The sequence below is a fragment of the Vulpes vulpes genome, chromosome X (assembly GCF_048418805.1).
Source record: "Vulpes vulpes isolate BD-2025 chromosome X, VulVul3, whole genome shotgun sequence".
NCBI classification, from domain to species: domain Eukaryota; kingdom Metazoa; phylum Chordata; class Mammalia; order Carnivora; family Canidae; genus Vulpes; species Vulpes vulpes.
The window spans coordinates 4,223,323-4,250,724 of NC_132796.1; the positions used below are offsets into that span (position 1 = coordinate 4,223,323).

General features: G+C 51.6%; 1 protein-coding gene across 2 annotated transcripts in view; it reads right to left on the bottom strand.

Moving 5' to 3' along the window:
• The window catches only part of PUDP (pseudouridine 5'-phosphatase), an 82,602-nt gene that overhangs the window by 24,137 nt on the left and 31,063 nt on the right, over window positions 1-27,402 (bottom strand). For both annotated transcript variants that reach the window (XM_072743589.1, XM_072743590.1), the window contains exon 2: window positions 19,579-19,797. In XM_072743589.1, the coding sequence (XP_072599690.1) occupies window positions 19,579-19,797 (219 nt within the window). The remainder of the gene's footprint in view (window positions 1-19,578; window positions 19,798-27,402) is intronic.

The window sequence follows — 27,402 nt, forward strand, 5'->3', positions numbered from 1 at the left end:
GGATGAGGGGATCCCTGGGTGGCGCAGCGGTTTAGCGCCTGCCTTTGGCCCAGCGTGCGATCCTGGAGACCCGGGGTCGAGTCCCACATCAGGCTCCCGGTGCATGGAGCCTGCTTCTCCCTCTGCCTGTGTCTCTGCCTCTCTCGCTCTCTGTGTGACTATCATAAATAAAAATTTAAAAAAAATTTAAAAAAAGAATAAAAGAATGGATGAGGAGTCTCAGAGATAACTAGAGACGTTTCATAATGACAAGTAGGTCAATTGATCAACAAGACATAATTCTAGATGTGTATGTATCTTAGAGCTTCAAAACACATAGAGGAAAAACTAATAGAAGTGAATGCAGAGACTGAGGATTTAAACTCCTGTCACTAGCTGATAGAACAAGTAGACAGCAGGATACAGCAGACTTCAAAAACACTATCAAGCAACTTAACTGAACTGACATTTATATAACACTTCACCCAAAATAGCAAAATACAAATTATTTTCAAGTGCACCTGGAACACGCAACAAGCTAGAACATGAATCCATGAGCTACAAAAAAAAAAAAAAAAAATTACAGTAATTGAAACCATTCAAAATATGTTCCCTGACCATAAAAGAATTAAAGCAGTTATTAATAACTGAAGTGTATGTGGAAAAAAATATTTGGACATTAAACAATACACTTCTATGTCAGATATGAATCAAAGATGAAGTCACAAAGGGCAATTAGATGATATTTTATGGAGAACAAAAAGATAACATCGAAATTTGAGGGATGTGGCTAAAACAGTGTTTAGAGGAAAACTGATGGCACTAAACACTTGTATTACAGAAGAAGATGGTCACAAACCAGTAATTTAAGCCAAAAAAGATGCGAACAAAGAAGACCAGTGATGTAAGCTTCCACCCTGAGAAAGTGAAGGATGAAAGTACAATCAAGTTAAAGCAAAGAAAGGGAAGAAAAAAATAAGGGGGGAAATAAATGAAATCGCATAAAAGAGAATACAGAAAATCAATTAAACCAAAAGCGAGTCCTTTGAAAAGTTCAATTTAACTGGCAGATTGTTAGCCAAAATGATCAAGAAAAAAAAGAAGATCCAAATTTAACAGCGCTAGTAATCGAACAGACGGCATAACGACAGGTCCTTAAATTCATTAAAAGGATTAAGAGATGCTACTATGAGCAACTTTATGCCAATACACTCAACAGCTTAGATCAAATGGACAGACTTTTTAAAAGAGACAAAGCTGGGATCCCTGGGTGGTGTAGCGGTTTAGCGCCTGCCTTTGGCCCAGGGCACGATCCTGGAGATCCGGGATCGAATCCCATTTCGGGCTCCCGGTGCATGGAGCCTGCTTCTCCCTCTGCCTGTGTCTCTCTCTGCCTCTCTCTCTCTCTGTGTGACTATGATAAATAAATAAAAATTTAAAAAAATAAAATAAAAAAAATAAAAGAGACAAAGCTCACTCAAGAAGACAGTAATAACCTCAACAGCCTTATACCTAGTAAAGGCATTTGTAGTTAAAAGACTTTCTCGTATCTGGGATTGGATGGCCTCATTGGTGAACATAGCGCACACCTGAGAAAGAAACACCAATTCTGAGCAAGCTTTTCAGAACACAGGAGGGAACATGCCCCAGCTCATTTCACAAGACCAGGTATTTCTCTGATATGAGAGCTGCACAAAAGGCAGACAAGAAAACCAGAGATCCGTATATCCCACCTCAATACCGTCACACCTAAAGACAGTTTCAGCCGTCGCTAGTCTTGTATGTCAGCAGTTTCCATGCAGTTTGAATACATGAGTTGAAAGTATGAAGATGCCGAAACACTCAATGAGGTTGCAACAACCATTGATTAATATCATGGATTAAATCAATTAGCTAAATTTCAATTAGAAACCTTTACTTAACTGGCGGGTGGCAGGAAAGAACGCTTATAATAAAAATACAGCCAATAACAAAACTTTGTCTGGATATAGTCATTAAAGGTGAGTCTTGTTAACCGTGAAAAAAAAAAAACAAAAAAACTGCCACTTGTTCTACGAGTAAAAATGGGCTCACCCGGGAACAGCAGACAATCACAATCCAGCACAAGCGAGCTACAGCAAATCCACAGGCAGGTCCAACAAACAATAGACGGGGGCATTATTTTACGGAGAAGTGAGGAAGTTGGACATGTTTTTGTGGACAAATGTGCACTGGAGAAAATTCAGAGTCCAGAATGATGACGGTTTCTCACGGGCTGACTTGCAGGGGTGGCAGGTTTCTGGGAGGAGAGGCAGGGTACATGTCTCCCCGCTGGGGCCTCTAAGTGATGACTGTTTCGTGTTAAGGATTCTCCTGTTCACACTGTAATTGATCGTTCTTTCTGTGATTGACACTGAGTGGGACTGCTTCACCCACCAGCCTTCCCTTCTAGTATCCTGCATGCACTTTAGGGAGCTTTCTCCCTATATATGTTCCCGGTCTCAAAATGATATGAATTTAAAACCAGATTTTCAAATTACTAAATTACACTAGAATAAACCAACATTTTAAAAAAATGGACCGCATTTAAACACCCTGCTCTCTGTAAAACCCACAGGAAAAGACAGTTTGCTGAAAATATTCTTTTGTGCCACCATTTTTTTAAAAAAATTCAAACACAGTTCCTATCACGTTAGCTAATCTCGTGAACATTTCCAGCTCTGGGAATGTTTTCTAATGTTCCTGATGTAACAGTACAGAAATATGCATAAACAAGTGCACAGCAACAAACCTCTACGGCAGGGAACATACTCAAAATCTGTACAGATAGGGTAATGGGTCACAAGTGGTTCCGCAGGACTGTTTTTAAATGATACTGAGCGTCCTGAATGTGGTTGAGACCAGAGTGAACGTGACCCAAGGGAAGGATGTGACCACAGTCCTCGGGTGGGACATTAGGCAAGCAGGCATCCTCTTCATGCTCAATGTTATCACCCAACAAATCGCAATGATCAGCATTGCTCGTGGAGCTGCTCCAGGGGACTGCAAGTACACGGTCACGCACGTAAAATCACCTGGGTGACTACTTGACCGGCGTGACCGTAAGACCCGTATAAACGTTGGCCATTGTCTAGTCATCAGGCAAAACTTGAAGATATCATCGCTAAGAAATCATTGGAGTCTCTGGAGATATAGCTGGCTGACTCCTTAAAAAAAAACAAAAACAAAAACAAAACAAAACAAAAACTCCCGTATCCTTTAACTACTGTACACCACCTTTCTCTTACTCAGTCCCTGCCCCTGAGAAGTAAAAGACTAAAAATGAAAGTGGAGTTCTGTCCTGCAGGGAAGCTGGTTAATTAAGTATATAAATGAAATCCCGCTAACAGCCTCTGGCCCTTGGTGTGCTTGGGTTGGTGTAAGGGAAGGGCACAGAGACATACGTATTGCTACAAAGAATCAGCTCTCAGAGGATATTCATCTACAGGGGAAGAAATAAGAAATGTGAAGAATCAGCAGTCTTGATAGGAAGAATGCTTTCCTCTTACTTCATCCTAAAGACCTAAGATGGATGAGAGAGAACATGGATGCTGCCGTTAAAATGGACTTGGAAAAGGAGAAATGTAGAAAAGACAGAGCGCTGACGTGAGTTAAGGTATTTCTTTGGCATTCACTCACTGAGCAGATATATCCGCGGACATCCCACTAGCTCAGGCCTTGTGTTTAGCACGTCACCCTAAATGCAAAGACCTATAGTGAGGAGTTAATAATGGGGCGGAGGGGAAACTTCTGCAGAGATGTGCATGCCCCTAGGAACTGTGATGTGGGCACAGAGTCTAGGTGTCTCTGGAGTTAGGCCTAGGAAGACAATGGCATGTGCCACTGGGGCCATGCCATGCGGTCAGCTGATGAACACCACCCAGCTACCCAGAGTTAGACACCAGCGCTGTCCTGGGACCAGATATAGGGTGTAGGACTCCGCCCAGCCTAGACCCCCTACACCTGCATTCTGGTGACAGCTATGGCCCTTCTTTACCCGACCCATCCGCGGGGATGAGCCTCTCCTGGAAGGTCGCACAACTGCCTGCGGGGAATGTAGGTGAACACCTTGATCTGATAAATCAAAGGCCTGTGATCAGGTGTAGTGGGTTGACTGGTGACGCCCAAGAAGATATGTCCAAGTCCTAACCCTGGGTCTAATGACCTTATTTGAAACAAAGGTCTTTGTAGATATGGCGAAGGGTCTTAAGAATACGATCGTCCTGGATTTAGGATGGGTCTTAAATGCAATGGCTAGCATTTTAATCTGTCTGGGCTGTTAGTACACAACCCCCAGGACGGGTGATTTAAAGACAAGAGATTTTTATTTCTCGAGTTCTGGAAGTTGGTAGGCAGGATAAAGGCACCACAGATTCTGAAGCTGGTGAGGCCCCCGTGGCCCACGATGAACAGGTCACTGTGTCTTCACATGGTGGAAGGGGTGGGCTAGTGCTACAGGGTCCGTCTTATAAGGGCAATAATCCCATTCGTCAGGGCTTCACCCTCATGACCTGATCACACCTCCTGACAACCCTACCTCCTAATACCTTCACACTGGAGGACTAGGGACTCAATCTATGATTTTTGTGGCGGGCACACACATTGACTCAATCTATGAATTTTGTGGCGGGCACACACATTCAGACCACAGCAACTGTGTCCCCATTAGCCAAGAGGAGAGACAGGGAGACGGCCCTGTGTCCATGGATGTAGAACATGGAGGGATGCAGCCCCGAGTCCATGAATGCCTGGAGTCCTCAGAAGCTGGGAGACACAAGGAAGGATCCTCCACTAAGCTTCAGGAGGACGTATGGTCCCATACAGATGCTCTGCATTCTGGGAGGAAGATGCTCTGGGAATCTCTAGCTACCGACTCTAAGACCCAAAGAGCCTGCAAGGGGCGGTCAGTGCCCTGGGCGTGGAAGGTCCTGGGAGACGGTGGAGCGATGGTTCTCAACAGGGGTATTTTGACACCTGTGCTCACTCAGAGGAGACCGTCGGCCGTGCCTGGACTTACACTTGACTGATTTCTAGTCAGTGCGTTGAGATGGAAGCCCCGCAGGAGTGCTCATAGTCCTAGGGGACATGAACTCCTATGGACTCACACTAAGGCCAGGCCCTTTCACAGCTGGATTCTAATTCCTTCTGCCCTAAGTATGGGGACAGTGATGGAGAGGACCATACATTCTACCCTCGTGCCAGGATGCAGGATTTGAACGACACGCTCTTCTTAAGTGATGACAATTCAGGTGACGGGCTCCCCTTCCAAGAAGCGATGTTTCCCTGTGAAGGTGGCTGAGGAGCACCGAAATCCCCATCAGCCTCACACCGTATTCAAGTGGACATGACAAGGATTGCCTGGTCTACCATTTTATTTAAGGCACTGGTCCTCACGTCGGGGGGATAGTTTTGCTCCCACCCCTGCTGACAGACATTTGGCAAGGTCTGGAGGGTTGTTTTGTTTTGTTTTGTTTTCTGTTTTTTTGTTGTGACAACTGAGGAAGGGAATGCTCCTGGCACCTGGTAGGTGGAGACCAAGGATGCTGGCCACTATCCACCCTACAGTGCACAGGACACCCCACAAGCAGAATGATGCAGACCCAAATGTCACCACTGCTAAGGCTGAGAAGCCCTGCCTTAGCATGAGAGACTCTGTTCTGAAAACTCTGGCTTCTGAGAGGAACTTGGGCTCTTCCCACAAGTCCAGCATCAGAGCAGGCCTGAGGGTACAATAAGAAATAAGAAAGAACAATCCCGTGTTCCTCTGATCCAGGGTTCATAGCCTCGAGAGGGGTCCACATGCCAGCAAGTCACAGTGTGCTCATGACAATGTTTCATGTCCACCTCCTCTACTTCTCTGTAACTCAACCATTGTCTGAGGTCACACGGACCTAGTGTGAGTCCCGCTCTCCCAGCTCCTGCGTGTCTTTCACTTTTTTCACTCTGAAAGCTGGGTCGTTTATAAAATGGGATGGGGTTGGATATCCTCATCCCATGGTTCCAGGCAAGATAAAGTCACTACTATGGACTGAAGTCCGCCCCATGAAATTCCCCTGTTAAAGCCCTAAGCCCCAAAGGGGTGGTGCTGGAGATGGGGAGGTTACTGGGGTTCTGTGAGGCCATGAGGTGGAGCCCCCTAATGAGATCAGTGCTCTTATAAAAAGAGGGAGGAAGACAAAAAAATTAAAGTTAAAAAAGAAAGAGGAAGACACACCTCACCAGAACCCAGCACGTTGGCACCCACACCTTGGACCTCTAGCTTCTAGAACTGTGAGAAATAAATGTCTGTGACTTACGACGCCCATTTGGTATGGCAGCCGGAGCTAAGACACAAACGTGAAAACATTATGCTCAGGCTACACCCTCAAGTCTTGGAAGATGCTGGGTACAGTTAGTGTCCTTCTGTTATTAAACTTGGCAGAGGAGGAAAGTTCCCCTCAGTTGTATGGCTCAGATGCAATCCCCAGCTGACCCTCCCACACATCACGTTTGCACTTTCCACCTTGTTACCCCACAGTGAAGCCCACGAGCCAACCAGGCCTACACAGAAGACTCCCAATCAGGTTTCTGGGGTGTACAGAGTTGAAGAGTGTTGTCCCCCAAATTCATGTCTGCCTGGAACCTCAGAATGTGACCTCATTTGGAAATAGGGTCTTTGTAGGTGTAAATGATTGAAAATCAGGAGATGAAGTCATCTTCGATTTACAGGGTGAGCCCTAAGTACAACAACCGGTGTCCTTATAAGGAGAAGATGCAGAAATGTGGGGAAGAAGCCATGTGAAGACAGAGGCAGAGATGGGAGGGACGCGGCCACAAGCCAAGGGAAGCCGGGAGCCCGCAGAAGCTGGACAAGGAAGGAAGGACCCTCTCTCCTAGTGCTGGGTTGGGGCCCAGCTGGGAGCCTTAGACAAGTGAAAGGTATCACCTGAGGTAGGCCTTTTCCTTGGGGGGCCTTTGCTAGGTTAGTGTTTGCATCTTTGCTGTGAGGTGGCTCACGTCTCTGGAGAAGAGCATTCCAGGATCTTGCTGGTTGTTCAGCTGAGGGGCCTCAGTGGGCAGATGTCCCCCTCATCTTCAATGTTGTCTGCATCCTCCGTGTGTCTTATCATTGGCCATCTGAAGCCTCTCTGGTTCAGTTCAGAAAAGGAATACTGTGTTCTGCCCAGAGTGGGGGAGGATGGCATCTTGGATACAGAGAACCCAGGTTTCCAGCTACCCTGCATCCAAGATTTCAACCCGCCCTGCAGTGCTTTTTGCCCTATTTTATCCTGCCTTCGCTGAAACATGCATCCAGCCTGCTGCCTATTCTCAAATGGGAAAATAGTCAAAAGAAGACTGTTTCGTGACACATGAAAAAGATTTGAGATTCAAATGTCAAGAGTCCACACAGAAAGCTTTGTGGGAGCACAGCCACACTCGTTCATATCTCTGCGTACTGCTGCTTTCAGCTCAAAAGGTAGAGATAAGCAGTTGACAGGAACACCGTGCATGGTCTACAAAGCCAAAAACACAGAAAAAGTTTGCCTATCTCTGCTCCATAGCAAACAGATCTCGTGCACACACCTGAGGAAAAACCACTTGAAAGGACACGCAAATGAGAGGTAAGTTTCATAGTGAAGGAGGCGAGCCAGGCATTGAGATCCAAGTCCTCTGGCCTCTGAGCCAGGGATGTTAGCGAGAAGTATCATAGTTCACAGGGATTCTTCTGGAGACCTTACCAGGGAACTGCCATTTCAGAAAAGGAATCCACAGTCCCAGCGCCGTCTTCTAGCTTGCACTGAACTAACGACTCGGGCGGGAATCATGCTCAGATCACTGGAGCATTAGTAGAGCCAACTGTCCAAACAATGTTGAGGTTAAGTGTCTATAGTACGTACGTATCGTACGCCCTGTAAAATATAACGGGGCATCCGGTGGGGAAATGCAGAGCACACAGGTATATTAATGTTTATAAACGTCTAAAGTTCAATTTCTGTGCTGTCGTTAAATCTCATTACGGATGTTGGATAATTTACCACACACAGAATATTTTATTCATCAGAGGTTCACCATTTCAGTGCAACTGGAAAGGAGCATAATTCTTGAATCTGCAAAATATTTTCTTCATCTTGTGAAATTTAGTCTGCAGGAATCCCTAATGGGCAAAAATTGTGTATATAAAAATTAAATCACTCCAATACACCAACATGCCGAAAATCTCCTTATTAAATTGCCCCTTCAATACACTGTGCGTGGACAGAGAAAAATCAGTCAAGTAAGATTCACATGACCCAGAGAGTATGTGAGTTGTAAGCAGGTGCACATTATTTTCCGAGATGTGGGACATTCAGGAAATGACCATTTTCAGCTTGGGTAGTTGAGGGACACTTTGATCACATGCATGTATTAGGAGAATCCATTATGCTCGGAAGCCCCGTCCTCACACTAGCAATGACAGGGGTCATTACGGAGGCTCCGCAACGGGTGTGGTTGGCTGTCGGTGCTGAAGGGAGGACGCAAGGGAACACCTGGCAGTCTGTTCTTGGTGTATCTTCTCACCTGACTGGAGTAACTCGGGCCTTCTAGGTTTGCACGAATTCCAGAAAAACTGCAGAAAACGGGGACACTCTTTTTAAAAATAGTTACTGAGTTTTGAGGTTTTCGTCCATCTGTTTTGTTACTATTTAAAGAGAGTGTCCAATTACCGTCGACCATTTGACAACAAGGAGGTGGGGGTGCTAAGCCTCTCACAGTTAAAAAGTGCACCCGTAACTCTGACTGTCCCCAACACTAACTACCAAGAGTCTGCCGATGATAGAAACAGCCAATCAACACATATTTTGTATGTGATATATACTATGTTCTTACAGCATAGTAAGCTGGAGAAAATAAAAAATAATTAAGAAAATCATAGGGTCTCCTGGGTGGCTCAGCGGTTCAGCGCCGCCTTCAGCTCAGGGCATGATCTTGGAGACCCGGGATCGAGTCCCACATCGGGCTCCTTACAGGGAGCCTGCTTCTCCCTCTGCCTGTATCCCTGCCTCTCTCTCCGTGTCGCTCATGAATAAATAAGATCTTTTTAAAAAATTAATAAAATCATAAAAAATACATTCACAGTACTGTACTGCATTTACAGAAAAACAGCTGCGCCTTAACTGGCCCCACGTAGGTCAAGGGTAATCCGTGTTTCAAAACACTGACAACTGTGGGTTAAAATTTCCTTCTGTGCCTCTGTTTATTTGATGGAAAGCTGCTTAAAGTGTGAACTTTATTTACTGTGAATCACTTGTAGTGTCCCTGCTTCTAAGGATCTGCAACTACAAAATCAATGTACAAAATACCTATTTAAATCGCCTTTTATTTATAGCCCAGGAGAAAAATATCCCAAGAAATGCAGCTAGCTCAGTGAATCTTTGGGAGCCTCTATGATAGCTCCGAATAGTAAGACAAAACTCTTTAGGGTCACTTAGGCAGCCAAGCAGTGGGCGCGCTAGAAAACCCAGCCTCAACTAGTGCGTCTAGTGCACCGCAGACCGAGCCGCGGAACCGACCTTCTCCACCCCGGCCGCGCGCTAATGGGCCTCAAGGCCGAGGCCCAGAGCTCACTGCTCTCTTGGCTTCTCTGAAGCTGCGGGCCACCCTCTCGGTGAGACGACACGGGCCCGGCCGGCACAGAAGGCAGCTAAATCTGCAGACGATATGAAGAGACAGGCAGACCTGGGACTCCAGGGTCTGCACCCGGATGTGCTAAGGGACAAGAAAGGTGAGCACCTGCCAAACAGCTCCCATCCGCAGCAGCTCCTTCTGCCTGCCTCGGGCATCCAAAAATGCGACCCAAACAACAGCAGATCTATTGTAAAACAACTTTTACTTCACTGTATGGCAGCCGGTGACGCGGCTGTAAGGCCACTGCCGCATGGTCGGGGCAGCGGAGCGCGTAGGCCAGGAGCTGTGCATTCTGCAGTGCGAGCGCCACCCTTGGTCGTCTTGGGGCACATGACCGGAATCCCGCTGGCCCCGATGGCATCGTCTGTGATATGCAGATGCCACGAGGGACCAGAGGTGGACAGGCACACACACCTGTGACAACAGGGAGGACCCGACGCGGGCCGGTCCTCAAGGCTCGCTGGTGACCATCACTATCACGGATGCTCACCCACGAGCCACCTGCAGAGCCATGCAGCGTCCTTCTGGGACAGGACAGAGGGAGAGTGTTCTGGGGCCTCTGGGGATGCCCAGGCTCTGTGTTAGTGAGACACACGGACCCCGTAAGTGGCACAGAACCTGCTGATGTCTTCTTCAAACTGCACTCGGCATAAGCCTCATGGGGGTCCTGCAGCAAATGAACTCAAGCCTGTAGCTGCTCCGTGCACACAGGATGCTCTGTGCACCTCGTGTGCCAGGGACACCCTGCATTTAGGGGCTCACGAAGCACAAGCACCTAGCACCCCAGGAAAGTTCTCTCTTGCTTCAAATCTGTCTTGTCCTAGAAACACTGTCAACTTAATTCAAATCATTCAGAATTTTCCTGCTATGAATCACGTATGTGATTTTCTATACATCTACATGGATGATTTTATTCCTTCAAGGGGTGCACGAGTGAGTGTGAGTCTGCATATCCGTCTACCCACACATGTAGAGGCATTGTAAGGTGTGCAAGGACACAGCCTTCCAGGTGGTTAAGGGGTAAGGAACGGTCACGTCCACGGAGCAGGACTCAGCGGGAGGGGCTTCCAGTGTCTACACGCTTCTAGTATATGAAGCAAGTGTGTGATTTCCCTCGTGACAAAAGCAGTAAAAGGACTGACACCGTGATTGTGGCCATGAAGGGACAGCTTCCATATGAATGACTATGCTTTTCTTCCTTTTTTTTTTTTTTTTTTTAAGATTTTATTTACTTATTTATTCATGAGAGACAGAGAGAGAGAGGCAGAGACACAGGCAGAGGGAGAAGCAGGCTCCATGCAGGGAGCCCGACGCGGGACTCGATCCCGGGACTCTAGGATCACACCCTGGGCTGAAGGCAGACGCCCAACCACTGAGCCACCCAGGGATCCCCCATCCTTTTATTCCTGTAGAGACACATTCGACACGTGAAAACCCATGCGGAGACTCAGCTTCCATCCTTACAAGCTGCTGGGGAGCACTTTAAGATTGTTGTCACCTGTGCAGTGCGACAGCCTCAAATGTTCAAGGACCAAGTGTTAATGGAGTTGCAGCCCTGGTCTGTCACGTGAGTACTGATTTTTGGCAGCAGCACTGGTCACTGGGTCTGTGGTCTGCTGAGACCTTCTGGCTCCACCTCAGGTGACGTCCTTCTATCCTGGTCCTCCTCTGGCACACCTGCCCGCTGCTCGTCACCAAGTGCCACACCCAGAGGGACCCGCTGCGCCCCAGCACGGGGGACTCAGTGTGGAACAACTCCCATTCAATATCCCAATGGCTTCCCACTGTGGGAAGTAGCAAACAGATGAGCTCGGGAGCACGGACCCTCAGGAACCGAGCTGAAAGGCCTATTATTCCACGAGCACATGCACGAGCAGAGGCCGAGCGTCAAGCTGTCACGGAAGCAAGTGCACTGGCTGCCTGAATCCGCCACGTCCACCCCCTTGCATCTGAACGGCCATGCCGTGCGGGCTCACCGCCCTGTGTCGTGTGCTCTCCTCAGGTGACCCCAACGTCAAGCCCAGCCACCGAGCTGCTACTGCTCCAAGCACAGCGTACCTTACTTTCATCCACACCCAGTCTGCAATTTCCTTCTGATGTGACCCTGTATGCGGCTGTGGGCTTTCACATGCGTGGACCTGCTCGTCCTCCAAACGGACTACACACCCACCCCGGCCAAAGGGTCCCCCTGAGCACTCACTCGGCACCGGACGGTTGGGAGGGCTACAAGATAAGGCACGAGAGCTGCAGGATGGCACCCAGCCACCGAGTGCCTTCGGGCCTAGCTGTGGGGATGAGAGCACGAGCCGCAAAGGAGGGGGGCTGTGCACACCCCTGCTGACGGCCTCAGGCGAGTAAGGCTGTAAGAAGCACAGGAGGAGGAAAGGAGGGGAAGAACAGGCACACATGGAGCATCAGACGTCAGGACGCAGGAGGAGCTGGCCTGGCACACGAGGAGGAAGGGACTCGGCAGACAAGGGACGATGTGCCCACGTCTCGGATGGCTCGCATTGTTCCATGAAGCTGAGCAGAGATGGAGGAGAGCATGAGTGCCTTGTGAGCCCCCCGTGAGGTCCGGATGCTGCCTGGGGAAGGCCCCCACCCCCGCACGCCCCAGTTTATGTACTGGAGCAAGACTCCACCATGGAAATGCACCTCCAGTTTCCAGCGGGGGCGGGGGCGGGGGGCCTGACCCCAAGAGCACTCGGAGAGCCCGGTGGAAGAGTGGGGACTGATCTGCCCCCCGTACCACACACACACACCTCAACCGCAGAGGCCACACACCTGCTAGCTCCCCTCCTTAGCCGCCTGTCCCTGCGGAGGAGCCCTGGACGCCACAGCCCTCGCTGTCTGGTGCACCAGGGCCCCAGCTCGTCATCTGCGCTCTGTCCCCCTGCAGGGACGTCCTCAGGAGCAAGGAGGAAGGGGTTTCCACGGGGAGGGAGCAGTGCAGAGCCGAGCACAGGGCCCACGCCGGGCCTGTCACACTCCTCCGACTCGGCCTGGAGGCCATGTCTTGGGGTCTCCTTGTGAAATGCCACAGCCAGAGAAAAAACAGAACAGGGAAGCCTTCTGGAGGATTCCATACCATAGGAGGTACCTCTAAGCCAAGTGACGCCTGGAAAATTATGCCAACTACATTATTTTATCAACCTCCAAGAACCTGAGGATGAAGGAATCTGTCGAAGCCAAAATACAGCTTATTGACACCTTTCATGGGGAATGATTTTTAAAAGGTTTTCCTAAAATGCCAAGTCAAGGACTTTCCTAGTGGACTGCAAGATGCACTTCAAGTGGTGAACCCATACAACCTATGAAAACCCCAGAAAAGTTAAAACTGATGATCCATTTTGTCTCTTTTTCTGTATTTTTTGGCACAATTCAAAAGAGCTCTGTTTTCATAAAATAACCAAACCGTGCACTAACACAGGGCTCACATTTATCTATTAAGTCATGTGGAAAACACCTCCAGAGTGTCTGTACTGAGGAGGTGCATGGCCATTGTGGAGGAGAGAGGCTTCCTTTAAGACACAGTCCAGCTGACGTCAGAGGGATTCTGGTCAGGTCTGCCTCTGTGTTGAGCCCCATGGGACAGTCCTATTCCTGCAGGCAGTAAAGGACATAGCCCTAAATCATACCTGCAGCCTACTGCCCCCTGTGATGGGCCCAGGGAGGGACACTCCCTACATCATAACTGGGGGAGCTGCTGCCCCTGGTGATGGGCCCAGGGAGGGACACACCCTACATCATAACTGGGGGAGCTGCTGCCCCTGGTGATGGGCCAGGGAGGGACACACCCTCCATCATAACTGGGGGAGCTGCTGCCCCTGGTGATGGGCCCAGGGAGGGACACACCCTCCATCATAACTGGGGGAGCTGCTGCCCCTGGTGATGGGCCCAGGGAGGGCCACACCCTCCATCATAACTGGGGGAGCTGCTGCCCCTGGTGATGGGCCAGGGAGGGACACACCCTCCATCATAACTGGGGGAGCTGCTGCCCCTGGTGATGGGCCCAGGGAGGGCCACACCCTCCATCATAACTGGGGGAGCTGCTGCCCCTGGTGATGGGCCAGGGAGGGACACACCCTCCATCATAACTGGGGGAGCTGCTGCCCCTGGTGATGGGCCCAGGGAGGGCCACACCCTCCATCATAACTGGGGGAGCTGCTGCCCCTGGTGATGGGCCCAGGGAGGGACACACCCTCCATCATAACTGGGGAAGCTGCTGCCCCTGGTGATGGGCCCAGGGAGGGACACACGCTACATCATATCTGGGGTGGGGGTTGCTGCCCCTGGTGATGGCCCAGGGAGGGACACCCCTTGCATCATATTTGGAATGCTGATCCTGGTCATGGATCCTTACATCACAATTGTGGCTGTTACCCTGGTGATGGGCCCAAGGAAGGACATACTCTTAACATCTACCTGGTGGCTGCAGCCCCCTGGCATCCTGCCATCCCGTCTCCTATTTTACTTGTTAAATACCTACGTGCGCCGCAGGTTTCACCTTGAAAGTATGAGAAAATGAATGCTAGTGAATTAATAATACAGCCTCTCGACAGGCAGCCTTCTTGTCTAATAAGCCCAAGGTGACTTCCACAACCAAAAATACCTACCAGAAAGTACCTTCAGAAAGAGAAGAGATAAAAGTTGCCACGGGTTATGCGATCATCCTCAGCTTCATAATGGGAACAAAGCACGAGGTGAAGAGAATCAACACCCACATCTAGAAAGAGGACGGCGGCCAGTTTTTCTGAACACTGTCCCTCCACCCAGAATCCAGATCACCTTCTCAGGGGATTTCAGGTTTTGCTCAGGTACGGAGATGAAGGGTGGGTTGCAGAATGGAAGGAAGACGGGGTTTGTGAAGCCTGTCCTTTAGGGTAGAAACGTTGCCCTACTTTACGTAAGATTCATAGAATCAAATAAGATATTTTGTGTATAGTTATTTTAACTCTCACCAGCCTCACTGATGACAATACACAAGAGGTCCAAAAAAGAAGTCATCTAGGTTAAGTTTTGTAGGATTATGCTATCTTTAGAACTAGCTCCTGCCTTACTTTTAAAGCAGAAATTTCTGAATTAAGTGATCTGTAATCATCTATGATGAGTATCTTACATAAGTGATGTGTGGTCACTGCCAAAGCTAAATGAGAACACTGCATCAATTGGTTTCACCAAGTAGAGTTCATGGTGTAGACTTCTTAGTATTCCAGCCAAACTACCACACTAGCTTGAGAAAACATCACATTTCTGGGTATTGTAATAGAACATATCTCAAGTGTTTCTTAGAGTACAGAACAAAAATACAAGAAGGAACAGCACTTGAAAGGTTTGAGAGGATAATGTAGGGAAAATACATTTGCATACCTAATACATTATGGGTACTTATTAGCATGTTGAACAATGAAAGATAATCCAGGTTAAATGTTAACAGTATGGACAAATACTTAGCTAGATTAAGAGAAAAACAAGAGAAGTTCAAATAACTAAAATCAGAAATGAAGAAGGGTGACATTAAAACCAATGCCACAGAAATTAAGGGGAAAAAAAAAAGATTTAGGAGAATAATGCTAAAGAGTGTATGCCAACAAACTGGATAACCAGGAAAGGGATATATTGTTAGAAATAAATACCCTTGGGGCATCTGGGTGGCTCAGTGGTTGAGCATCTACCTTTGGCTCAGGTTGTGATTCTGGGATCCTGGGATCAAGTCTCACATCGGGCTCCCCATGGGGAGCCCGCTTCTCCCTCTGCATAGGTCTCTGCCTCTCTTTGCGTGTCTCTCATGAATAAATAAATAAAATCTTAAAAAAGAAAAAATATATATATATTTTGTGTCAAGATCAAATCAAGAAACGGAAAGCCTGATCAGATATAAAATACTAAGGATATTTGTTCAGGGATGAGAAACCTCCCAACAAAGGAAACCCCATCTGTGATGAAGCCTACCAAACAAAGAGGATTAAACTAATATTCCTCAAACCCCTGCAGAAATCTGAAGAGAAAGGTGTATGTGTGCTCATTCTATGAGACCAACATTACCCTCATACGAAAACCAGGCAAAAACACTACAAGAAAACTATATATTGATATCTATAATGAGTATGGAGGCAGAAATACTCAAAAAAATACTAGCAAACTGATTTTGACAGTGCATTAAGAGCAATATATGCCATCACCAGGTGGAAGTTATTGCTGGAAGGCACAGATGGTTCACAGCACACACACACACACACAAAATCACTGTGATACACCATATCAACAAAGTGAATGACAAAAACTATATAATTCTATCCATTGATGTGGCAAGAGCATTTGACAAAACTCAACACCTTTTCATGATACCAACACTGAAACTGAGAAAAAGAAAAGTAGGTTGACTAAAACTGCCTCAACATAACAAAGACCGTACCTGAAAAGCCCACAGCTAACATCATACTTCACAGAAGGTGAAAAAGCTCTTCCTCTGAGATCAGGAACAAGATAACAGTCCTACACATAGTGCCAGAAGACCTAGCCAGAGCAACGAAGCAGGAAAACAAAGACACATCCAACTGTAAAGGCAGAAAGTAAGTATCCCCATTTGCAGAAGACGTGACCTCATAAGTAAAAAACCCTACAGGTTTCAAACACATAAAAACTGTTAGATCAGGGATCCCTGGGTGGTGCAGCGGTTTGGCGCCTGCCTTTGGCCCAGGGCGCGATCCTGGAGACCCGGGATCAAATCCCACATCAGGCTCCCAGTGCATGGAGCCTGCTTCTCCCTCTGCCTGTGTCTCTGCCTCTCTCTCTCTCTCTCTCTGTGACTATCATAAATAAATAAAAATTAAAAAAACAAAAACAAAAACAAAAACAAAAACAAAACTGTTAGACCTGGTAAAGGAATCCAGCAACACTGGAGGACACAAAAATCAACATGCAAAGTCACATTTCTAGATACTAACAATGAACAATCGGAAAAGAAAGTTAAAATTATTCCATTTATAACACATCAAAAAGGAATATACTCCTAAGATGGTGAAAGACTTGTACACTGAAGCGACAAGTCATTGCTGAAAACATTAAAAAAGAAGATACAAATAAATGGAAAAACATCCCATGTTCATAAACTGGAAAATCTGATATTAAAATGTCCATACTACCCAAAACAATATGCACATTCAAAGTGATCCCTACCAAGATCCCAAGCATATTAAACACAGAAAACATCCTAAAGTTTAAACGGACATTCAAGGGACTCTCAACTGCCATAAAAATATTGAAAAGAGATAATAAAAGTTGGAGGTCTTGAACTCCTTGATTGAAAACACATTATGAAGCTATAGTTATCAAAGCAGTGCGGTACAGGCAGGAAGACCGACAGAACAGAAGAGAAAGCACAGAAATAGACTGTTGCATATATGCTTTGAATAATCTCTTTTTTTTTTTTAAGATTTTATTTCTTCATGAGAGACACAGAGAGGTAGTGACACAGGAAGAGGGAGAAATAGGTTCCATGCAGGGAGCCCGATGTGGGACTCGATCCCAGGACCCCGGGATCACGCCATGGGCCGAAGGCAGACCTCAACTGCTGAGCCACCTGGGCGTCCCGTGGTTTGAATAATCTTCAACAATATGCCAAGACCACTCGAGAGCCTAAGGCCGGTCTCTGACAAATTCCCACGAAATTGGGGATACTTAGGATATCCACAGGCAAAAGACTGAGGTTTGACATACAAAGATTAATTCAAAATTAAAGACCTAAAGCTGTAACATTCCTGGAATAAAACATGGGAGGAAAGCTTTAGGAAATTGGATTTTATACTGATGTCTTGGGTAGAACACCAAACAGACAACGAGAGCAAACTGGGAGCCAAATGGGACTGCATGAAACTTAAAAAATCTTGCACATCAAAGCACGCAAGAGGATGAAAAGGTAACCTATTGAAATAGGAAGAAAAAAATATTTATTTGCACAGTGATAAGTGTCTGATAAGGGGTTTATCCAGGAAATATAAATAACTCCCACCAAATAACAACAAAAAAGTAACCCTATTTTTAAAAATGGGCAAAAGACTTAAGACAGCTCTCCAAAGAAAACACAGAAATAGTTAAAAGCATATAAACTAAGGTTCTCCATGATTCATCATTAGAGAAATGCAACTCTGAACTACAATGAGTTTTTACTTCGTACATCTGAGAATGCCTAGTAACAAGAACAACCAAAAACCACAGAAAGTAAGTGTTGGTGAAAATGTGGAGAAACGGGAACACTCGTGGACAGTTAGAGTGCAGTCACTCTAGAACACAGTAGGCTGGCTCCTCAAGAGATTGCAAACGGAACCACCATACGCTCCATGAGCCCGCTTCCGGGTACACGAGCACAGAAACTGAAAGCACGGTCGCAGAAACGTCTCCGTATTCCTACGTCCATAGCAGCATCCTTCGTAATAGCCAGGAAGAGAAAGGACTCCAATGAGTATCAAGAGACAAATGGACACACACAACGTGACCTAGCTGTACCGGGGTGGGGAAAACGGAAGACGGTCCTATCTCATGCGACAACATGAATGAACCTTGAGGACGTGATGCGAAGTTCAAACAGCCAATCCGGAAAGGACAAATCCTGTATGAGCCCCCCCCCCCCCCAAACGAGGTACGTACAATAGTCCAGTTCACACACACAGAATGCAGAATGATGGTGCCAGGGGCGGGACGGAGGGTCGAATGGGGAGTGAGTGGTGGACGGGGTCAGAGTGTCTGTTTTCTAAGATGAAGAAGTTCTAGGGATGGGTGCTGGGGGCCGTGACCCGACAGCGTGACGCGATGCGACACCACCAAACTAGATACCTAGAGATGGATGAGACGGTCAGTTTTACCAGGTCTGGTTTCTACCATGATTTGAAAACTGAGCTGTATGGACGTGTTTCCATCATTAAAGGCTGTCGCGATAGCTCCGTGTGCAAAGGGTCCAGGATGGCAGCGGACACACAGCTCGTGCCTGCGCCCGACATTCAGATTTGTGTGTCATCCAAGCACGGCACACGTATGTGGTTTCTATGTGACACAGGCAGTGGTACTAGCAGGTCGTTTACAGGAAATTCTCTATTCCCAGGGAATATTCAATCTGCACTTTTGGATGCATGCGTAAATATTTTTTAAACACACATGTTTCAAAACTATGACTCACAGGAATACAATTGTAAATACAAAATTATGGCTGTAACTGCACTTTTTTTTTCCCCCCTGTCCTTGCACCGTTAATTCCAAAGACAGAGTATTCACCTTTCTCCCTGGAAGACTCTTAAAATAGCACTCCATTTTTAGGCATCTTTCAGCCCTGTGATCTAGAACATTCTCGACCTTCTGACTTTTAGCAAGAAACGGCAGACAACTGAGTTCTGATCGATCTTCACTTAACAAGCCCCAAGGGAGAAAAGTCATCTTTGCTCTCAAAGGAAAACAAGTGAAGGGCATGTAAACACATGTGTTGAAAATGAATTATGCCCTTAACTTAAAAAAAAAAGAAAAAAGAATAAAAAGAAGGTTGTTTGGGAAGATTTAGCGGCTTGCTTATCATCAATTTGCTCACGTTTAAATATTCGCTAAAATAATCTCGTGTCTCATTTTGAACAAGAAAAGGCAAAGCCACCTATCGGACCTTGATGCGATTCCGTCGTGAGTGTGGTACTGGTACAACACCGGAACGAGCACAGTTCACATGTTTTTGGACCTCGGGACTCGGTGGTTCCTTCCCTTGGAAAGACCTGATGGAATCACAGCATAGGATTAAGCAAACTCTCTCTGTGAGCCTCAAACAAGACGAGATTTTCCTGAGAAGCCATCAAGACAAAGGAAGACACAAAAGCAAGCCCGGCACGGGCCGGTGACCAGGATTTACAACATACCGCAAAGGCGTGCGGATATAATCCCGTCACACGGAGGGGCACGTACCTGGCATCAGGGCAGCCGTGGGGAATAATTCTTTCAACTTCATCTGGCTTTCGTCCACCAGCTCCTCTTTGGACATGGGGAGCTGCAGGACGTCTATTACGATCTGGGCCGCCTCCATTGCCTTTTTCCCCATAACAAGGGACTTGACATCCCAGCTGTATTTCTTTCCGTAGCGATCGCATATTTCCTGGAACACCACTGAATAGAGCCGTTCCGTATCTGCAGAAACAAAGACAGGGCGATGTTTAGGGGTGTGTGCTATGCCTCGGGTCTCTACTAGGTACATACGTGTGTGTGATGCAGGCCATCTGCGCGGACATCTATGCAAATACCGGAAATGTCGCAGGTCATTGGGACAATGCTGTGCTGCAGTTGTGTTTGCAGCTGTGATCTGGAAAGTGAAGAACTGGGAAAGAAATGAAGCCCATTTTATTGTTGATAATTCTTTGATACAGACAAGTGCATGTGTGAGCCCAAATGTGCACTTGGGGCGGCGGAAGCCGTGACGCCATCACCGGGTATTCAAGCTGCCAAGGCCAGCTGCACACAAGGGTCAGTGTGGGCGACCCCTCCTGGCAGGGACACTTCCACCGCCCCGTGACAGTCCGCACAGAATCGCCTGGCCACGGGTGCCGCTGCAGAGCTCCCACGTGAGAACGCACCAGTTCTGGACAGGCTCGTGCTCTGCTGCGCTCACACTCAGAGCACCTCTCACACCAGCTGTGTGTGCCGGACAGGGGCTTCCCCACACCAAGCAAGTCTGTGATGCCAGCGGGTGTCCTACAATTCCACACAGTTGTCACACCGTACACAGGGTCAGGTCCCATGGGCAAAGGGCTCTGTCCCAAACCATAAGGAGACATCAGCTCACCCGTGAGACGAGCTGAAATCCCAAAGACAAGTACAACGAGTGGGCTGAGGATGTTGGAAAAAAGCAACCCTCGTGCACCGTCGGTGGAGATGCAAACTGGTGCAGGCTCTCTGGAAAACAGCAGGGAGGGTCCCCAAAGAGTTAGGAAGAGAGCTACTACACAGGCCAGCAATCACACCACTGAGCGTTTGCCCGAGGAAAACAAAAGGCTAATTCAAAACCACCTCTGCACCCCCACGTTCACCCCAGCTTTATTTTCAATACCCAAGATAGGGAAGCAACGTAAGCGTCCATCAACAGATGCGTGCATACAGACGTGCTATACACAACACAATACTGCTTTGGCCGTAAAACAAATGAAATCTTGCCACTGGTGACAATACAGAGTGACCTACATGGTGTCGTGCAAAGTCACAGTAAGACACAGAATCGACAGATTCCTTTACATGTGAAATTTCAAAGACAGAACAAAGAAAGTAAACAGTCTTTAACACAGAAAACAACGTGGTGGCCGCCAGAGGGGCGGCGGGGTGAGAGGATGGGTGACACAGATGAAGGGGACTCAGAAGTACGAGCTCCACTTATGAAATGAGTCTCGGGATAGAGAGGACAGCACGGGTAAGAGAGTGAGTACGGCTGCGATAACTGTGCAGGGTCACCCAGGCCACCTGGCTGGGCCCTCTGTGGTGCAGCTACGCTAACTGGTCAGGCCCTGTACGTGGACACACACCAACTGGATGAGCCCCCATGGTGGATCAACACCAACTGACAGACCCTGCGTGGTAGAACCATGCTACTGGACAGACATTGCATGGTGGACCTAGGTCAATGGGACGGGCCCCGCGTGGTGGCCCCATGCCTACTGGACAGGCTCCGTGTGGTGGCCCCATGCCTACTGGACAGGACCCGCGTGGTGGACCCATGCCAACTGGACGGGCCCTGCGAGGTGGCCCAATGCCAACTGGACGGGACCCACATGGTGGACCCGTGCCAACTGGACGGGACCCGTGAGGTGTACCCATGCCAACTGGACGGACCCCCGTGGTGGCCCCATGCCAACTGGACGGGCCCCCTCGTGGTGGCCCCATGCCAGCTGGAGGGGCCCCCCCGTGGTGGCCCCATGCCAGCTGGACGGGCCCCGCGTGGTGGCCCCATGCCAGCTGGACGGGCCCCTGCGTGGTGGCCCCATGCCAGCTGGACAGGCCCCCGCGTGGAGGCCCCATGCCAACTGGACGGACCCAGCGAGGAGGCCCCATGCCAACTGGATGGGCCCTGCGAGGTGGCCCAATGCCAACTGGACGGGACCCGCACGGTGGACCCGTGCCAACTGGACGGGACCCACAAATGTTACCCGTGCCAACTGGATGGGACCCGCGTGGTGGACCCATGCCAACTGGACGGGACCCGCGTGGTGGACCCATGCCAACTGGACGGGACCCACATGGTGAACCCATGCCAAATGGACGGGACCCGCGAGGTGTACCCATGCCAACTTGACGGGACCCACGTGGTGGACCCGTGCCAACTGGACGGGACCCGCGTAGTGGACCCGTGCCAACTGGACGGGACCCACGTGGTGGACCTGTGCCAACTGGACGGGACCCGCGTGGTGGACCTATGCCAACTGGACGGGACCCGCGTGGTGGACCCATGCCAACTGGACGGGACCCGCGTGGTGGACCTATGCCAACTGGACGGGACCCGCGTGGTGGACCCGTGCCAACTGGACGGGACCCGCATGGTGGACCTATGCCAACTGGACGGGCCCTGCGAGGTGGCCCAATGCCAACTGGACGGGACCCGCACGGTGGACCCGTGCCAACTGGACGGGACCCACAAATGTTACCTGTGCCAACTGGACGGGACCCGCGTGGTGGACCCATGCCAACTGGACGGGACCCACGTGGTGAACCCATGCCAACTGGACGGGACCCGCGAGGTGTACCCATGCCAACTGGACGGGACCCGCGTGGTGGACCCGTGCCAACTGGACGGGACCCGCGTGGTGGACCCGTGCCAACTGGACGGGACCCGCGAGGTGGACCCGTGCCAACTGGACGGGACCCGCGTGGTGGACCCGTGCCAACTGGACGGGACCCGCGTGGTGGACCCATGCCAACTGGACGGGACCCGCGAGGTGGACCCGTGCCAACTGGACGGGACCCGCGTGGTGGACCCATGCCAACTGGACGGGACCCACGTGGTGAACCCATGCCAACTGGACGGGACCCGCGAGGTGTACCCATGCCAACTGGATGGGACCCACATGGTGGACCCGTGCCAACTGGACGGGACCCGTGTGGCGGCCCCGTGCCAACTGGACGGGACCTGCGTGGTGGACCCATGCCAACTGGACGGGACCCATGAGGTGTACCCATGCCAACTGGACGGACCCCCGTGGTGGCCCCATGCCAACTGGACGGGCCCCCCCGTGGTGGCCCCATGCCAGCTGGACGGGCCCCCGCGTGGTGGCCCCATGCCAACTGGACGGGCCCCCCGTGGTGGCCCCATGCCAGCTGGACGGCCCCCCTGTGGTGGCCCCATGCCAGCTGGACGGGCCCCGCGTGGTGGCCCCATGCCAGCTGGACGGGCCCCCACGTGGAGGCCCCATGCCAACTGGACGGACCCAGCGAGGAGGCCCCATGCCAACTGGACGGGCCCTGCGAGGTGGCCCAATGCCAACTGGACGGGACCCGCATGGTGGACCCATGCCAACTGGACGGGACCCACAAATGTTACCCGTGCCAACTGGACGGGACCCGCGTGGTGGACCCATGCCAACTGGACGGGACCCACATGGTGAACCCATGCCAACTGGACAGGACCCGCGAGGTGGACCCGTGCCAACTGGACGGGACCCACGTGGTGGACCCATGCCAACTGGACGGGACCCACATGGTGAACCCATGCCAACTGGACGGGACCCGCGAGGTGTACCCATGCCAACTGGACGGGACCCGCGTGGTGGACCCGTGCCAACTGGACGGGACCCGAGTGGTGGACCCGTGCCAACTGGACGGGACCCGCGAGGTGGACCCGTGCCAACTGGACGGGACCCGCGTGGTGGACCCGTGCCAACTGGACGGGACCCGCGTGGTGGACCCATGCCAACTGGACAGGACCCGCGAGGTGGACCCGTGCCAACTGGACGGGACCCGCGTGGTGGACCTATGCCAACTGGACGGGACCCGCGTGGTGGACCCATGCCAACTGGACGGGACCCACGTGGTGAACCCATGCCAACTGGACGGGACCCGCGAGGTGTACCCATGCCAACTGGATGGGACCCACATGGTGGACCCGTGCCAACTGGACGGGACCCGTGTGGCGGCCCCGTGCCAACTGGACGGGACCTGCGTGGTGGACCCATGCCAACTGGACGGGACCCATGAGGTGTACCCATGCCAACTGGACGGACCCCCGTGGTGGCCCCATGCCAACTGGACGGGCCCCCCCGTGGTGGCCCCATGCCAGCTGGACGGGCCCCCGCGTGGTGGCCCCATGCCAACTGGACGGGCCCCCCGTGGTGGCCCCATGCCAGCTGGACGGGCCCCCCTGTGGTGGCCCCATGCCAGCTGGACGGGCCCCGCGTGGTGGCCCCATGCCAGCTGGACGGGCCCCCACGTGGAGGCCCCATGCCAACTGGACGGACCCAGCGAGGAGGCCCCATGCCAACTGGACGGGCCCTGCGAGGTGGCCCAATGCCAACTGGACGGGACCCGCATGGTGGACCCATGCCAACTGGACGGGACCCACAAATGTTACCCGTGCCAACTGGACGGGACCCGCGTGGTGGACCCATGCCAACTGGACGGGACCCACATGGTGAACCCATGCCAACTGGACGGGACCCATGAGGTGTACCCATGCCAACTGGACGGACCCCCGTGGTGGCCCCATGCCAACTGGACGGGCCCCCCCGTGGTGGCCCCATGCCAGCTGGACGGGCCCCCGCGTGGTGGCCCCATGCCAGCTGGACGGGCCCCCCGTGGTGGCCCCATGCCAGCTGGACGGGCCCCCATGTGGTGGCCCCATGCCAGCTGGACGGGCCCCGCGTGGTGGCCCCATGCCAGCTGGACGGGCCCCCACGTGGAGGCCCCATGCCAACTGGACGGACCCAGCGAGGAGGCCCCATGCCAACTGGACGGGCCCTGCGAGGTGGCCCAATGCCAACTGGACGGGACCCGCATGGTGGACCCATGCCAACTGGACGGGACCCACAAATGTTACCCGTGCCAACTGGACGGGACCCGCGTGGTGGACCCATGCCAACTGGACGGGACCCACATGGTGAACCCATGCCAAATGGACGGGACCCGCGAGGTGTACCCATGCCAACTTGACGGGACCCACGTGGTGGACCCATGCCAACTGGACGGGACCCGCGAGGTGTACCCATGCCAACTGGACGGGACCCACATGGTGAACCCATGCCAACTGGACGGGACCCGCGAGGTGTACCCATGCCAACTTGACGGGACCCATGTGGTGGACCCATGCCAACTGGACGGGACCTGCGTCGTGGACCTATGCCAACTGGACGGGACCCGCGTGGTGGACCCGTGCCAACTGGACGGGACCTGCATGGTGGACCTATGCCAACTGGACGGGCCCTGCGAGGTGGCCCAATGCCAACTGGACAGGACCCGCACGGTGGACCCGTGCCAACTGGACGGGACCCACAAATGTTACCCGTGCCAACTGGACGGGCCCCGCGTGGTGGACCCATGCCAACTGGACGGGACCCACATGGTGAACCCATGCCAACTGGACGGGACCCACGTGGTGGACCCATGCCAACTGGACGGGACCCACATGGTGAACCCATGCCAACTGGACGGGACCCACATGGTGGACCCGTGCCAACTGGACGGGACCCGCGTGGTGGACCCATGCCAACTGGACGGGACCCACGTTGTGGACCCATGCCAACTGGACGGGCTCACGAGGTGGACCCGTGCCAACTGGACAGGACCCACATGGTGGACCCATGCCAACTGGACAGGACCCGCGAGGTGGACCCGTGCCAACTGGACGGGACCTGCGTGGTGGACCTATGCCAACTGGACGGGACCTGCGTGGTGGACCTATGCCAACTGGACGGGACCTGCATGGTGAACCCACGCCAACTGGATGGATGGGACCTGCATGGCAGACCTATGCCAACTGGATGCGATCCACGTGGTGGCCCCATGCCAACTGTACCCACGCCGCCAGAGGGGCGGCGGGGTGAGAGGATGAGTGAGACAGATGAAGGGGACTCAGAAGTACGAGCTCCACTTATGAAATGAGTCTCGGGATAGAGAGGACAGCACGGGTAAGAGAGTGAGTACGGCTGCGATAACTGTGCAGTCACCCAGGCCACCTGGCTGGGCCCTCTGTCGTGCATCTATGCTAACTGGTCAGGCCCTGTAGGTGGACACACACCAACTGGATGAGCCCCCATGGTGGACCAACGCCAACTGGACGGGACCCGCGAGGTTGACCCACGCCAACTGGATGTATTGTAGGGTCATTTAAATGGATAAAAATGTAAAAATCACTATGACATACACCTGAAACTAACAGGATATTGTTTTTGGTTATCCTGAACGTAGAAGGTGCTCACTCCCACAGGACTGCTCACCATCCCCACTGCAAAGCCAATCACAAGTGAATGCCAGGTGTCACCGTGAGCATCACCAGTGGGCCACCGTGGGCCCTCGTAGAAAGATCAGTTCACTGAAAATGCAAACGTGGTGACACATGCTGCTGAGACCCGATGCACGTCTCCAAAGGCAAGCGTTTCCAGATCTGGGAAGCCACAGGGGGCTGAGTGCAGGTGCCCGAAGGAAGGCAGAAGGGCCGTGTCCGGAGGCGTACTCAGGGCCCCAGCCTCACTCTTTGTGGTGGCACCCACACGGGCACTCGGCGAAGCCAGGAGGTGACGGACGGGGGCTGCGCACACACGGCTGGCAAGACACACACGTCTCCCGTTCCGGCTGGTTTAGGAGGTAGACCAGCCCCTCTAGTCTCAGCAGTAAGGGCCTCATGCAGTGCGTGAAGCCACAGAAACGCTGCACAGTCTAAACCGAACGTGTACGGTTGGGCCCGATAACAAGAACGCTTCCTGTGCGTGGGGCAACTTCACCGAGTCTGCAGACGGCAGGAGGCACGGCGCTGTCGCTCGGGAGCCGTGGCTGTTCTGCTGTCACCTGTGTGTGCATCTGTCCCACGGCAGGTAAAGGGACACCTGGGCCGTACAGCACACCCGCCACCTCTGTGCCAAGCCCAAGGCCCAAGGACAAAGGGCAGCGAGTTCCCTTGCAAGTGAAGGCCTCCTATGGGTGGCACTACAGCCCACGCCCGAAGGGCTCTGCGGGCGGTGCCTCCTGTTCCAGTCTGTGCCACAGCTCCCCTGGCTTTGCACTCCCGGGCTTGCTCATGGATTAGCAACAGTTCTCTGGCCAGGGGCTCCGCGGATGGCACCACTCACGCATCCCTCTCCTGGGGCTCCCTGCACCTGCTGGGGGATCCCTGGTTCTTCGTGCTCGGACCCGAGCTGGACAGCTGCCCTCACCGCCTCTCCCGTGGACTCTGGGAATCGGCACCTACTGGCCCATGTAGCCCCAGCCCTCCTTTCAGCCATCAGGGTGGGTGACACCTGCTGAGGCACAACTCGCGAGAGCCAAGCATCAGGTGCCATTTCATCTTCGGCAGTTGAACTACCTGGGACCTCTGCTTCTCTGGCACAGGCTGGATGTTCCTGCGGCACTGGAAAATGTGCAGAACAAACAAGTCCCCGGCGCCCCACCCCTGCAGGCACTTGAGACGGCTCCCATGTGACCTCTGTGTTAGGGAAATACCTGTTTTGGTTTGGTTTTCTTTTGCTGGCAGAAAAGATGGTGAGGCTTTAAGGAAACATTTCCGGGGTCAGTCAAGTGTAGAGAAGCCATGGTTTGGATAGGCAGCTG